The 13,648-nt window shown below is 38.1% G+C and overlaps 1 protein-coding gene across 3 annotated transcripts in view; it reads right to left on the reverse strand.

Moving 5' to 3' along the window:
- The window catches only part of pgap1 (post-GPI attachment to proteins inositol deacylase 1), a 348,101-nt gene that overhangs the window by 26,758 nt on the left and 307,695 nt on the right, over positions 1-13,648 (reverse strand). For all 3 annotated transcript variants that reach the window (XM_039755984.1, XM_039755983.1, XM_039755985.1), the window contains 2 exons: positions 10,991-11,173; positions 8,862-8,997 (listed from right to left, as the gene is read on the reverse strand). In XM_039755984.1, the coding sequence (XP_039611918.1) occupies positions 8,862-8,997; positions 10,991-11,173 (319 nt within the window). The remainder of the gene's footprint in view (positions 1-8,861; positions 8,998-10,990; positions 11,174-13,648) is intronic.

Here is a 13,648-nt window from a genome sequence, read left to right on the forward strand (position 1 = left end):
TTCCAGACCGTACGAACTGTATGTAAATATATATTTTTTTTAAAGATTTTTAAGCACAAATAAAGTTAATTATACCATAGAATGCACAGCGTAATAGTAAATTAATGTAAAAACACTGAATAACACTGAGAAAACCTTGAACAACAGAGAAAACTAACACTGCAAGAGTTCGTGCTGTAGTGCTATGAACCGCTCTTTAAAAACACTTTTTTTTAAATGAGCTTTAAGCACAGGGAAAAAATTGAACATTTGAAAAATCCATAATTTAATAAACCACCAAGAAAAGTAACATTGCAACAATGCATGCTAAGAACTGATCACTGTAAACAGAAGTGAAGTGGAGGTTAAAATCCAATAGAAAAAAGTCTTCATTAAATGCAAGGAGGTTAAAACAATGCTCGGATCTGTCTCTTTAAAAACAAGCCTTATGCGTCCAATCGTCTCTCTCTTGTGTGTGTGTGTCTCTCTCTCTCTCTCGTGTGTACCTCTTGCGCGCGTGTGTGTATGTCTCTCTCGCGTGCATGTGTGTGTGTCTCTCTTGCGTGCATGTGTGTGTGTCTCTCTTGCGTGCATGTGTGTGTGTGTGTGTGTGTGTCTCTCTAGCTGCACAGGGAGAGACTGAACATGGCCGGAAAAAAATCGGCGCGCACAAACCGATAGGGAACCTGGCTTGTTCATATACCAAGTCTGTGATTGTGAATAGATGCAAAAGTTTGGCGAATTTTTTGGTCGTAAACCGATCTGTACGTGTACTGAGATGTTCGTGAACCGATGTTCCACTGTACTTGCAATACTAACATTAGTATTAGGAAGGAAGACTGCAAGGTTGAGTTCAGGGAGGAGGTAAAATAGGCACTGGGTAGTAGTGAAGAGCTACCAGACAGCTGGGCAACTACAGCAGAATAAGGGTGACAGCAAGAAGGGTGCTTGGTGTGACATGTGGACAGAGGAAGGAGGAAAAAAAACCTGGTGGTGGAATGGGGAAGTACAGGAGAGTATACAGAGGAAGAATTTGTTGAAGAAGAAGTGGGATAGTCAGAGAGATGCTGTAAGTAGACAAGAGTACAAGGAGATAAGGCATAAGATGAAGAGAGAGGTAGTGAAGACTAAAGAAAAGGAGTATGAGTTGTATTACAGGTTGGACACTAAGAAGGAGAAAAGGACATGTACTGATTAGCTGGAGCAGCAGGTTAGGGTGATAAAAGATAAAGATGGAAACATACTCACAAGCAGGGAGGGTGTGCTGAGCAGATAGAAAGAGTATATTGAGAGGCTGATGAATGAAGAGAGAGAGAGAGAGAGAGTTGCATGATGTGGCGCTAGTGAATCAGGAAGTGCAACAGATTAGCAAGGAGGAAGTAAGGACAGCTATGAAGAGGATTAAAAATGGAAAGGCCACTGGTTCAGATGACATACCTATGGAAGCATGGAGATGTTTAGGAGAGATGGCAGTGGAGTTTTTAACCAGAATGTTTAATGGAATCTTGGAAAGTGAGAGGACGCCTGAGGAGTGGAGAAGAAGTGTACTGGTAAAGATTTTTAAGAAAAAGAGGGATGTGCAAAACTGTAGTAACTACAGGGAGATAAAACTGATGAGCAACAGCAAGAAGTTATGGGAAAGAGTAGTGGAAGCTAGGGTAAGAAGGGAGGTGATGATTAGTGAGCAGCAGTATGGTTTCATGCTAGGTACGAGCACCACAGATGTCATGTTTGCTCTGAGGTTGTTGATAGAGAACTATAGAGAAGGCCAGAAGGAGTTAAATTGTGTCTTTGTGGACCTGGACAGTGTGCCTCGAGAGGAATTGTGGTATTGTATGAAGAAGTCAGAAGTGGCAGAGAAGTATATAAGAGTTGTACAGGATATGTACAAGGGAAGTGTGACAGCAGGGAGGTCTGTAGTAGGAGTGACAGATGCATTCAACGTGGAGATGGGATTACATTAGAGATCAGCTCTGAGCCCTTTCTTATTTGCAATGGTGGTGGACAGGTTGACAGATGAGATTAGACAGGAGTCTCCATGGACTATGATGTTTGCTGATGACATGATCTGTAGTGAGGATAGGGAGCAGGTTGAGGAGATCCAGAAGAGGTGGAGATATGTTATACGGGCGAGAGCAATGAAGGTCAGTAGGAACAAGACAGAATACATGTGTGTAAATGAGAAGGAGGTCAGTGGAATGGTGAGGATGCAGGGAGTAGTTGGCAAAGGTGAAGAAGTTTAAATACTTGGGATCAACAGTACAGAGTAAAAAGGATTGTGGAAGAGAAGTGAAAAAGAGAGTGCAGGCAGGGTGGAGTGGATGGAGAAGAGTGTCAGAAGTGATTTGTGATAGGCAGGTATCAGCAAGAGTGAAAAGGAAGGTCTATAGGACGGTAGCGAGACCTGCTATGAGATTGCGTTGGTTTGGACATGCGCAGAGAAGAGATGATGGGTATATTGGGAAAAGGATGCCAAGGATAGAGCTGCCATGCAAGAGGAAAAGAGGAAGGCCTAAGAGAAGGTTTATGGATATAGTGAGAGAGGACACACAGGTGATGGTTGTAGCAGAGCAAGATGCAGAGGACAGGAAGATATGGAAAAATATGATCCGCTGTGGCAACCCCTAATAGGAGCAGCCGAAAGAAGAAGAATACTAACATTAAACCTTGTAGCATGAAGTATTAAGTTGGGCCACATGCATTTGCAGCCAAAATAGTGTGTCAATTTGTGTCAAATGCTTGTACATTCAGTAAAGTCACTTTCAGAAACTCATATTATATGATCAAATATCCTGAAAAAATTCACAGTTATTTTTACACATATATTTATGTCTTAGTCTCTGCTTTAAATGTGGTGCCTGAGTAAGATAGCTTACTTACATATGGCTTGTTATGTGCTAAAACATTTAAACTAATACTGAAGCAAGAAAATGAAAACAAGTTACTTCTCCTATCGATGGCAATTTACTACTTCAGCTATTAAAATTGAACCTTTACTACAATATGATGGATTTTAATCTTTTATTTCAATTGAATTAAAACTGCAATTTTGAAAGCCTTTTCAATGGTTGCCGACTTTAGCAAAAATATAATACATATATATTGTGGGGTACAGCCTGGACACAGACAGGTAGACATGTTGGTTCACCACACATGTTTATTTACAGTCTAATATTTACAAAATTATAGTGCACAAACCCAGTGCTGCAGCACCAATCACCCCTTCAAGTCCTGGCCGCACAACAATGCCTTGCTCAGTCTTCAGAGCGCCTCCACTCCTCTCCTCCGAGCTCCGTCCACTTCCACCCGACTCTTGCTATCGAATGGAGGGAGGCGGCCCCTTTTATGCACCCCTGGATGGACGCCAGGTGCTTCCTGAGGAGCCTCCGCCGACACACCCCCGTGTGGCGGAAGCACCAACTGTGTAGCTGGAAGTCCTCCAGGTGTCCCTGCTCCTCTTCCCCCCAGCACTTCCTGGTGTAGTGGAAGTGGTGAGGTCCAGGGCTCCCAAGGCATTCGGGCACCCCCTGGCGGTGACCACGGGCCCGTACAGGGTTGGGCTTCCAAGCCCTCTACCCGTGGCCTCCAACACAACCAGGACGGTTGCCCTCTCGTGGGCTGGAGGAGACGCAAGCCCGCCTCCGGTCCTCCCGGGCATCCTGGCTGGGTACCACCCCCAGCCGTCCGCCACAATATCAATATATTTATGGTGGTGCTGACTCCTGTTCTGGGTACCAACCACCCATCTATTTTCTGCCGCTTATCTGGATCCCAGTGGCAGGGAAGCAGTTTAAGTAATAATGCCCAGACACCCCTTTTCCCTGCCACCTCTTCCAATTTTTCCAGGGTGATACCGAGGCATTCCTTGGCAAGCCGAGAGATATAATCTCCCCAGCTCTCCAAGGTGAGTCCTCCTCTGAATGCCCTAACTCTCTTTCCTCAAAAGAAGATGTGTTGATGGGATTTAGGATGTTCGACTATATCCCCAGGTGAGGTCGGCATCACTCAATCCCTGCTAGAAACTGCATAGATGAAGCACTGCTTCTCCCTCCTGAGTCACCTAACGAAGCTCGAAAATCAGTTTGATGGCTCTCTTTATTATTGGTGTCCACCACCAGGATCGGGGATTACCACCATGACAGGCACCAATGACCTTACATCTGCAGCTCTGTGCAGCCATCTCAGGAATGATGTCGCCTCTCTCAGAATGTAAGAGAAATTTGCTGGAGGTGCAAGTTGAAGATTTACCATACAGGGTCATCTACCAAAATTTCCCAGCACACCCACACTATATGTGTTTGGACTTTCAAGATCTGTCTGGCATCTTTCCCTGCCTTCTGATCCACCTCACAACCAGGGAGTGATCAGTGACTAAGCCCCTTTTTTCATCAGTGTGTCTAAGACATATGGTGGTAAAACTGATGACATGACTATGAAATCGATCATCTACCTAAAGCATATGGCACTCTGATACCAAGTGCACTTATGAACTACCCTATGCTTGAACATTGTGGACAAACTGTTACTAGCACAGACGTCCAATAACAAAGCAATGCTCGAGTTCAGATCAGGTTCTTCCCAATCACACCCTTCCAGGTTTCACTGTCGTTGCTTGTTGGCAAGAAAGGTGTTACCTGAGTGCTGGATTTCATTGGATTTGTTTTTGAGTTAAAAAGTTCAACTTTAGTGTCATCAAACCACATAATTTTCTGTAAACATGTTTCACATTTTGTCACACTGATGTTAACAAGCTGCAAACATGGCTTACTGTTTGCCTCATTCAGATGTGGCTTCCTTCTTACCATTATCATAAAAACCCAGAACCCGTGAAGTGCTGAATATTACAGTTGTGCTTGAAAGTTTGTGAACCCTTTAGAATTTTCTGTATTTCTGCATAAATATGACCTATTTATGCAGATTTTCACTCAAGTCCTAAAAGTAGATAAAGAGAAACCAGTTAAACAAATGCGACAAAAATATTATATTTGGTCATTTATTTAATAAGGAAAATGATCGAATATTACATATTTGTGAGTGGCAAAAGTATGTGAACCTCTAGGATTAACAGTTAGATTGAAGGTGAAAGTAGAGTCAGGTGTTTTCAATTAATGGGATGACAATCAGGTGTGAGTGGGCACCCTGTGTTATTTAAAGAACAGGGATCTATCAAAGTCTGCTCTTCACAACACATGTTTGTGGAAGTGTATCATGGCACTAACAAAGGAGATTTCTGAGGACCTCAGAAAAAGAGTTGTTGATGCTCATCAGGCTGGAAAAGGTTACAAAACCATCTCTAAAGAGTTTGGAATCCACCAATCCACAGTCAGACAGATTGTGTACAAATGGAGGAAATTCAAGACCATTGTTACCCTCCCTAGGAGTGGTCGACCAACAAAGATCACTCCAAGAGCAAGGCGTGTAATAGTCGGCGAGGTCACAAAGGACCCCAGGGTAACTTCTAAGCGACTGAAGGCCTCTCTCACATTGGCTAATGCTCATGTTCATGAGTCTACCATCAGGAGAACACTGAACAACAATGGTGTGCATGGAGAAAGCCACTGCTCTCCAAAAAAAACATTGCTGCTCATCTGCAGTTTGCTAAAGATCACGTGGACAAACCAGAAGGCTATTGGAAGAATGTTTTGTGGATGGATGAGACCAAAATACAACTTTTTGGTTTAAATGAAAAGCGTTATCTTTGGAGAAAGGAATACACTGCATTCCAGCATAAGAACCTTATTCTATCTGTGAAACATGGTGGTGGTGGTAGTATCATGGTTTGGGCCAGGACGGCTTGCCTTCATTGATGGAACAATGAATTCTGAATTATATCAGATAATTCTAAAGGAAAATGTCAGGACATCTGTCCATGAACTGAATCTCAAGAGAAGGTGGGTCATGCAGCAAGACAACGACCCTAAGCACACAAGTCGTTCTACCAAAGAATGGTTAAAGAAGAATAAAGTTAATGTTTTGGAATGGCCAAGTCAAAGTCCTGACCTTAATCCAATCGAAATGTTGTGGAAGGACCTGAAGCGAGCAGTTAATGTGAGGAAACCCACCAACATCCCAGAGTTGAAGCTGTTCTGTACGGAGGAATGGGCTAAAATTCCTCCAAGCCAGTGTGCAGGAATGATCAAAAGTTACTGGAAACGTTTAGTTGCAGTTATTGCTGCAAAGGGGGGTCACACCAGATACTGAAAGCAAAGGTTCACATACTTTTGCCACTCACAAATATGTAATATTCGATCATTTTCCTTAATAAATAAATGACCAAGTATAATATTTTTGTCTCATTTGTTTAACTGGTTTCTCTTTATCTACTTTTAGGACTTGAGTGAAAATCTGATGATGTTTTAGGTCATATTTGTGCATAAATATAGAAAATCCTAAAGGGTTCACAAACATTCAAGCACAACTGTATTGATATCAAGACAGTTTTTCCCCATTTCAGTTAAACAGCTCTATAAATCTCTCAGTATTGTGGTTGAACCCTTGATCGCTTTTCCAACAATTGCCATTCGTGTCCACTCGCCCAGTTTGGTATATCAAATTGACTGTGGTACTGTATGGGGTGTGTATTTTTTTCCCAATTTGTTACAATGGACTTCATAATCTTCTCCAGATTTTTTTGCTTCTAGAAACTTCATCTTGAAATTCCACAGACAGCTCCTTTGTCATCATGACAGCAGGGCTGAACTGTTTTGCTGTTTTAGTTGTGAGTCAGTGCTATACATTGTGCAATCACATAACTGAACACAAGTGAATTCAGAATAAACTTAGTTGAACATTTTTAACATAATTGGTGTGATTTCTAGAAAATTGAATAACTCACCCAATTTACATTGTCATACAAGGAGTGAATATGCATCAATTAATTAATTTTGTGATTTTATTTTAATATGAATCTAAAGACATCTAAATACTTCATTTAATTTTAACAATAATGAGAACCACTTCTACAAGAGTAGAAGTAAATCACATTTGTATTTTCTTTTAATTTAGCTTTGCAACATAGCAAAGTAAGAAGTAATTAACAGAGGCCAAATACTTGCTAAAGCAGTACTTCAAAACCTGTGGGCCACGATGGCACTGTTGTTGGGCCATAGCCAACCCTGAACAAAAAACTGCCCCTACCCAACGACAATCATGCTCGATTCACAGTAGCAGCATCGCAGTTGAACCACCTTCCCTAATCCCCGCTCTGAAAGTCATGCTCAATTCATTAAGGAGAAAAAGCATTTGGTTCACCTAATGCTCTGGTAATTGTGTGGAATCACTTTGACGATTTTGCTCAGTTCACCAAAGGGGACTAGGGCTCAGTCAATCGCTCTAAATTCACTGCAATTCAATGTGAAAATCTGAGTGGCGACACCACAAAGGTTGGGAAGCACTGTTTTAAAGGCACTTTAGATAGATGAAATTTGAGACAGAAGGGCGGATCAGTTTACCATAGAGCCCACTTGAGCACAAATCCCAGCTGAGCCAGAAGAATTTGATTTATCAACATAATGCACGCATCTTTGGAATGGGTGAAAAAAACATTTTGCCTGTGGTAAAATCCATTTAAATACAGAGAGAGAACATTAAAGTTCTACATAGGTATCAATTAGATATATGACTTAAATCCAGGAAACTGATTAATGAGACAGCAACATTGAAATCTGCACCATTGTGCCTCCCACATGCACAATGTGAACTGAAACTGAGACAGAAGCTCCTATAATATGACCAGTACCGTAAATCCCTCAATTTATTGACTCATCCACCCATCTATTTCCCAAACCTCAAAGTGTATTTTCACATGGGGGTTAAATCAACCTCCTAAAAAAGAAGATTAAAAAATAAACAAACAAAAAAAAATCAAACAAAAAAACAATGGCAATAAACCACCGGGCAATTGTTTGTGGAATTGCAATGACCTAGAAAACAGAGTAGAATGACAGCAGAGGGATTTAATCAGCAATGTAGAACTTATGTCAAAGAGCAATTACAGTTTCATGGATTAGTATAACATTTCTACCATTCTATTTTGGGAACACTGTGCGTCCTGACAAAGAATGGTCATATTCCAATTCCCTGCACCCAAATTTCTAACTACAATACTGTAATTCACACCTATATCCATGCTTAGAACTGGTACTCATTGGTAAGGGACTAATGAGCAATGCACATTGTGGCAGAGGCACACACAAAACTGGAGCTTCTAGAGCAGAACTTCTAGATCACACATTAGCTCTTTCGGGTCCTAGAGATGCCCAAAAGGAGAGTTAGGATAAATGCAGTGTTTCTAATAAACTGAGAATGAAAGGGTTACCTCAAAACGATTAGAATTAAAGAAACAGGAACACTTGGACTTCTTAAACATTTTCACCTAACATCTATTTAAAATATTTAGTTTTTCTAATGGCAGTGGCTATAATCAGAAAAATGGTGCCAGTTACTAATTTTGTAGTACTTCTAGGAGACTCAAACACTAAGTCCAAAACTGATACACTCATTACACCTTTTATCACTTCTTTGTGTGTTAATTAAACTATTAAAATGCTGAGACTGATTGCTTTTTTAACAGGGTTGTGTTTGGTGAAAGGACAATAAATTTCTCAATTTAAAAAATTGCATATTTGCAAATTATATAGAAAGAATTCTCCAAGTGTCCTCCATATATTACAAGCTTGAACTAAAAGGTTTGACTACATTCACTGTGGGGGAATAAAAATATGCCATCAAAGCATTCTATTTGAAGCCATTTACTGATTTTTACTCTTTATGTGCTGCTTGATCAAGAAAATCAACACTCATCCTGGTAATGGTGTTGTACAGGAAAGTCATAGGAATAATAATAATAAAAAAAAGATATATTATTAAATAAGCTTTCTCACCTTATAGAAGGAGATGCCATAGGTGATGATCAATGCCAGGGCTGCACATGTTGTCCAGCAAATGACAAGCAGTAAAGCAATCCAAATTGCCTGCCCATAAGACACAAATTCTTTACCACTTGTTTTGGATACAGGCCTATAATTAAGAAAGAAACTAAAATAAAAATTTTGAACCTTTTCAATTTTGTAAACTAATTTAATGCAGAATTCACTTATACATGAGTTTATCCTGTAATTATTAAAATCTTTCAAAACTATAAATTCTAGTCATTAAAAATATCTTTCAAAATTAATTACTCCTACAGATTGTAACAATACCAATTACTGTCATCTTTCTTTGCTACCATTATAAGCATAATATTCACTTACATTCATATTTGAATGGCATTTAACTGTACTTAAAGACTATTGCTACTTTTTTCAAAATTGGTATTTTCATGAATTGCTTTAATGAGTTAAATGCTAGATGAATGATAGGTATTTGTTACTGAACACAAATAAACTGAAATCCAATTCATGACTAGAAATTCTGAACACAGTCACAAAATATGTTTCATCCTGCGATGGCCTGATGCCCTGTGCCGGGTTTGCTCCTGTCTTGCACCCTATGCTAGCTGGGATAGGCTCCACCAGACCCCCGGGATCCCGTTCAGGACTAAGAGAGTTAGAAAATGTCTGACTGAAAAAATATATTCATCTTTGTTACTTAACATATTTCTCCCCTAATCTATTGACAATTTGAGCATTTTATTTGACAAAACTGATGAGCTATTCAGCAGAAAAGAAAGTGACAGTGTTAAAATGGTGCATAAATCCCCATTTCAAGACATACAACAAAATGAAGAAAAAAATAGTTTGTGTGTCAACATTTCCAATGACCTCAACAAAACCTTATGATTGTCAGATAGACTGGATATCAATACTCCAATACAAAATGTAACAGAGCAGCAGAAAATTATAGAATATTTTGAAAGCAGTATTATCTTTCATCTGCCAACTCATACTGTAACAGTAACTATCAGGTTCAATTTGCTGTAATAAAGTTGTCCATTAGGTTCTCCTTGCCTTGACTGCTTCTTTAAAATTTCTTTCAGAAAATGGAAAAGCTCTTTCAAATGAAATGCTTAAAAATGTCTGGAAACTTGATATAACATAAAACAATCTATACATAGGCATTTGCTTTCAATGAGGATTATTGGAAATTTGTCTGTGTGTACCCTAGTTGCACTGATCCTCATGGTAGCTATATGCTATATATTTTTCTTTGTCTATTACTCTGATTTTTTTTCTTCATTCTCCTGTCCTCACCGGCATATACTGGTTTATACAGGTAAGGTTCATTGCTATTTTATTAGTTGGAAAAAATGTAGGAATGAGTAATCATTAAAGTATGAGTATTAATGAGTGAGTTACCTTAGAGTGGCAAAACTCACAGAAATGTTCATGATTGCAGAATACTGTCCTGCAAGTTATTTGGCCTTAACAATGTTCATTGGATCATAACAGCTGTATCCTAAGACACATTCGGGGTTAACCATATTTACATAGAATACCAAGCCCGAGACACACCAATCTTGGTTAACGCCAATATTCTTTCTGCCATAAAAAAATGAAAGACATCCTTTTCTTCACTATTTTTAAATTAAACATTCAAAGTGAAAGCCAAATTTTAAAATCTATTATAGATGATGAAGTCCATAAGAATATTTTTATTATGTATTATTTAAGCATATTTGACATGAGAAAAAGGTTGTACACTAAAAGTAAATTAAGTGTTATTAGAAAATACTTGTATGAAAATCTAAGTTAAAAGAAGGTATTATAATATTACGACTTTCATCGTAGAGATTAGGAGACAGGAAACTTTGGATTATGATATAAACTTTGATGAAGACAATGTTTTTTTTTTTTTTTTAAGGTCCAGAGAAGGTTGAAGAAATAAACTGCCACATTGTCTTTTAGACCACAAGTTAGTGTTTTCTTTCTCTGACGTGTGTATTGAAAAATTGATATTCCTATTTGAACTATTACATAGAAAATAAACAATGTTAATTAAGAAAATGCACCACTTAACACCTGTATTACTCAAATGACATATAGACAATAATAAGAAAGGTAAGGAATCTCACCAATGAATAACAGTTAGAGGTATAGTTAACAGCCTCACTGTTAGGCTAAACAGTGTGATGCTGCAATACACAATTCCTGAGCCAAACAGAAACATTAACAAATGCACCAATAGGGACACCTGAAACTGTTCTTTCAGTGGAGAATGATAAACTGTTAAAAGTTCTTCTGGGAGCCAATTCATCCTGCAAAAATAAATTAATAATTCAATTAATAAATAAATAAAACATCAAACCACAGGTCAGTTAAACTAGTTTCAACTCACTATTAGCCGATTTGTATTTATTTCATTTTCTATATATCATATCTGTATTTTGTAACAAATGTTACATTACCATAACAGTGGTGGCTAAAATTAACAAATGGATGTTCTTTTAGTGGCTTACTAACTTTACAGGAGATTAAAAACAAATTGTGCTACAAACAAACAAAAAATAGCCAAAAAAGAATACTGAAATAGATTTGCGTACTGTACCCATACAGTACATTGAACTAGAATCCAGAATGATAATACTGAATACCAGTCATGCAATTTGGATTTTCCTATTTTTCAGTCAGAAGAATCTTTTTATTGGGATTTTTGAATGTGATTCCTTTAAAATTGATTTTCTAAACACAGCAGGATAGCTTACACTTTTGATTTACTTAAAAAAAATCTAAATATTTAATTTCAAGCAGATAAAACTCAGCAGTGAGCAACATATGAAGACTACAAAAATGGCCAAAAATTAACAGGTGTTGACTCCATGACTAATATGATAAATGTTGTCAGTAATAGTAAAAGAACATGACTGATGTGCATGACTTTAATTGCACACGATTAGTCTTAATTACTGACCAAGTTTTGAAGGCAATTGGAAAAAAGAAAAATGAAATACTTCTTTATCAGAAAACAAACCCACAGCAAAAATAGTTAAGCTTAAGAATGGCATGCTCATTTCCCCTCACATTTCTTTTTTGGTAGTCTCTTCCTTTATCTATGATTTGAAGAAAAAAATGACAATGATGTTTAAAGCAGGCATTGTGTAGATATTACCACAATTCATTTGCTAATTTTGTAATAAATATAGAATAAATTTTATTAAATTTATACAAAAAAATTCTAAACTGTTAAACAGGAATATATTTAGCACAACTACTGAAACATAGAGGTGTGATTTGCATTAGGCACATGCCTATACACGTTCTAAGGATGTCATAATACCAGAATTTTCGTATGCGATGCTAATGCCAGAGAAATTTTATGATATTCTTTACTTTCGACACTACAGAAAAACAAAAATCCCATTAATTGTCCTTTTAATTAAAAGTACCTCCATAATTCAATGAACAATATTGTTTCTTTTTCTACAATATGATGTAAAATATATAAACACTAACAATAACAACAGCTTAAGAATAGTGATATATCCATCAAGAAGTTACTACATTATCATTTAAGTAATCAAGTATTGAAAATATTAAAATGCATTGCATGGTTTGAACTTTAATGTGTGGTATGGATGAATATTGACCCAAAGGAACAACAAATAGGGTGTTTATACAGTCATATGAAAACGTTTGTGAACCTCTCTTAATTCTTTGAATTTTTGTTTATAATTGGCTGAACTTTCTAAGTAGCAACTTCCTTTTAATATATTGCCTTATGTAAACAGTAGTATTTCAGCAGTGACTTTAAGTTTACTGGATTAACAGAAAATATGCAATATGCATCATAACAAAATTAGACAGGTGCATAAATTTGGGCACCCCAACAGAGATATTACATCAATACTTAGTTGAGCCTCCTTTTGCAAATATAACAACCTCTAGACGCCTCCTATAGCCTTTGATGAGTCTGTATTCTAGATGGAGGTATTTTTCACCATTCTTCCATACAAAATCTATCCAGTTCAGTTACATTTGATGGCTGCCGAGCATGGACAGCCTGCTTCATACCATCCCATAGATTTTCAATGATAGTCAAGTCAGGGGATTGCGACGGCCATTCCAGAACATTGTACTTCTCCCTCTGCATGAATGCCTTTGTAGATTTCAAACTGTGTTTTGGGTCATTGTCTTGTTGGAATATCCAACCCCTGTGTAACTTCAACTTTGTGACTGATGCTTGAACATTATGCTGAAGAATTTGTTGATATTGGGTTGAATTCATCCGACCCTCAACTTTAACAGGGGCCCAAGTCTCTGAACTAGCCACACAGCATGATGGAACCTCCACCAAATTTGAAAGTAGATATCAGGTGTTTTTCTTGAAATGCGGTGTTCTTCTTCCGCCATGCAAAGCGCTTTTTGTTATGACCAAATAACTCAATTTTTGTCCCACCAGTCCAAAGCACTTTGTTCCAAAATTAATCTGGCTTGTCTAAATGAGCATTTGCATACAACAAGTGACTCTGTTTGTGGCGGGAGTGCAGAAAGAGTTTCTTTCTCATCACCCTGTCATACAGATATTCTTTGTGCAAATTGCGCTGAATTGTAGAACGATATACAGATACACCATCTGCAGCAAGAAGTTCTTACAGGTCTTTGGAGGTGATCTGTGGATTGTCTGTAACCATTCTCACAATCCTGAGCTATGCCACTTTTGTATTTTTCTTGGCCTGCCAGACCTGGGTTTAACGGCAACTGTGCCTGTGGCCTTCCATTTCCTGATTACATTC

The sequence above is a fragment of the Polypterus senegalus genome, chromosome 6 (assembly GCF_016835505.1).
Source record: "Polypterus senegalus isolate Bchr_013 chromosome 6, ASM1683550v1, whole genome shotgun sequence".
In the NCBI taxonomy this organism is placed as follows: Eukaryota; Metazoa; Chordata; class Cladistia; order Polypteriformes; family Polypteridae; genus Polypterus; species Polypterus senegalus.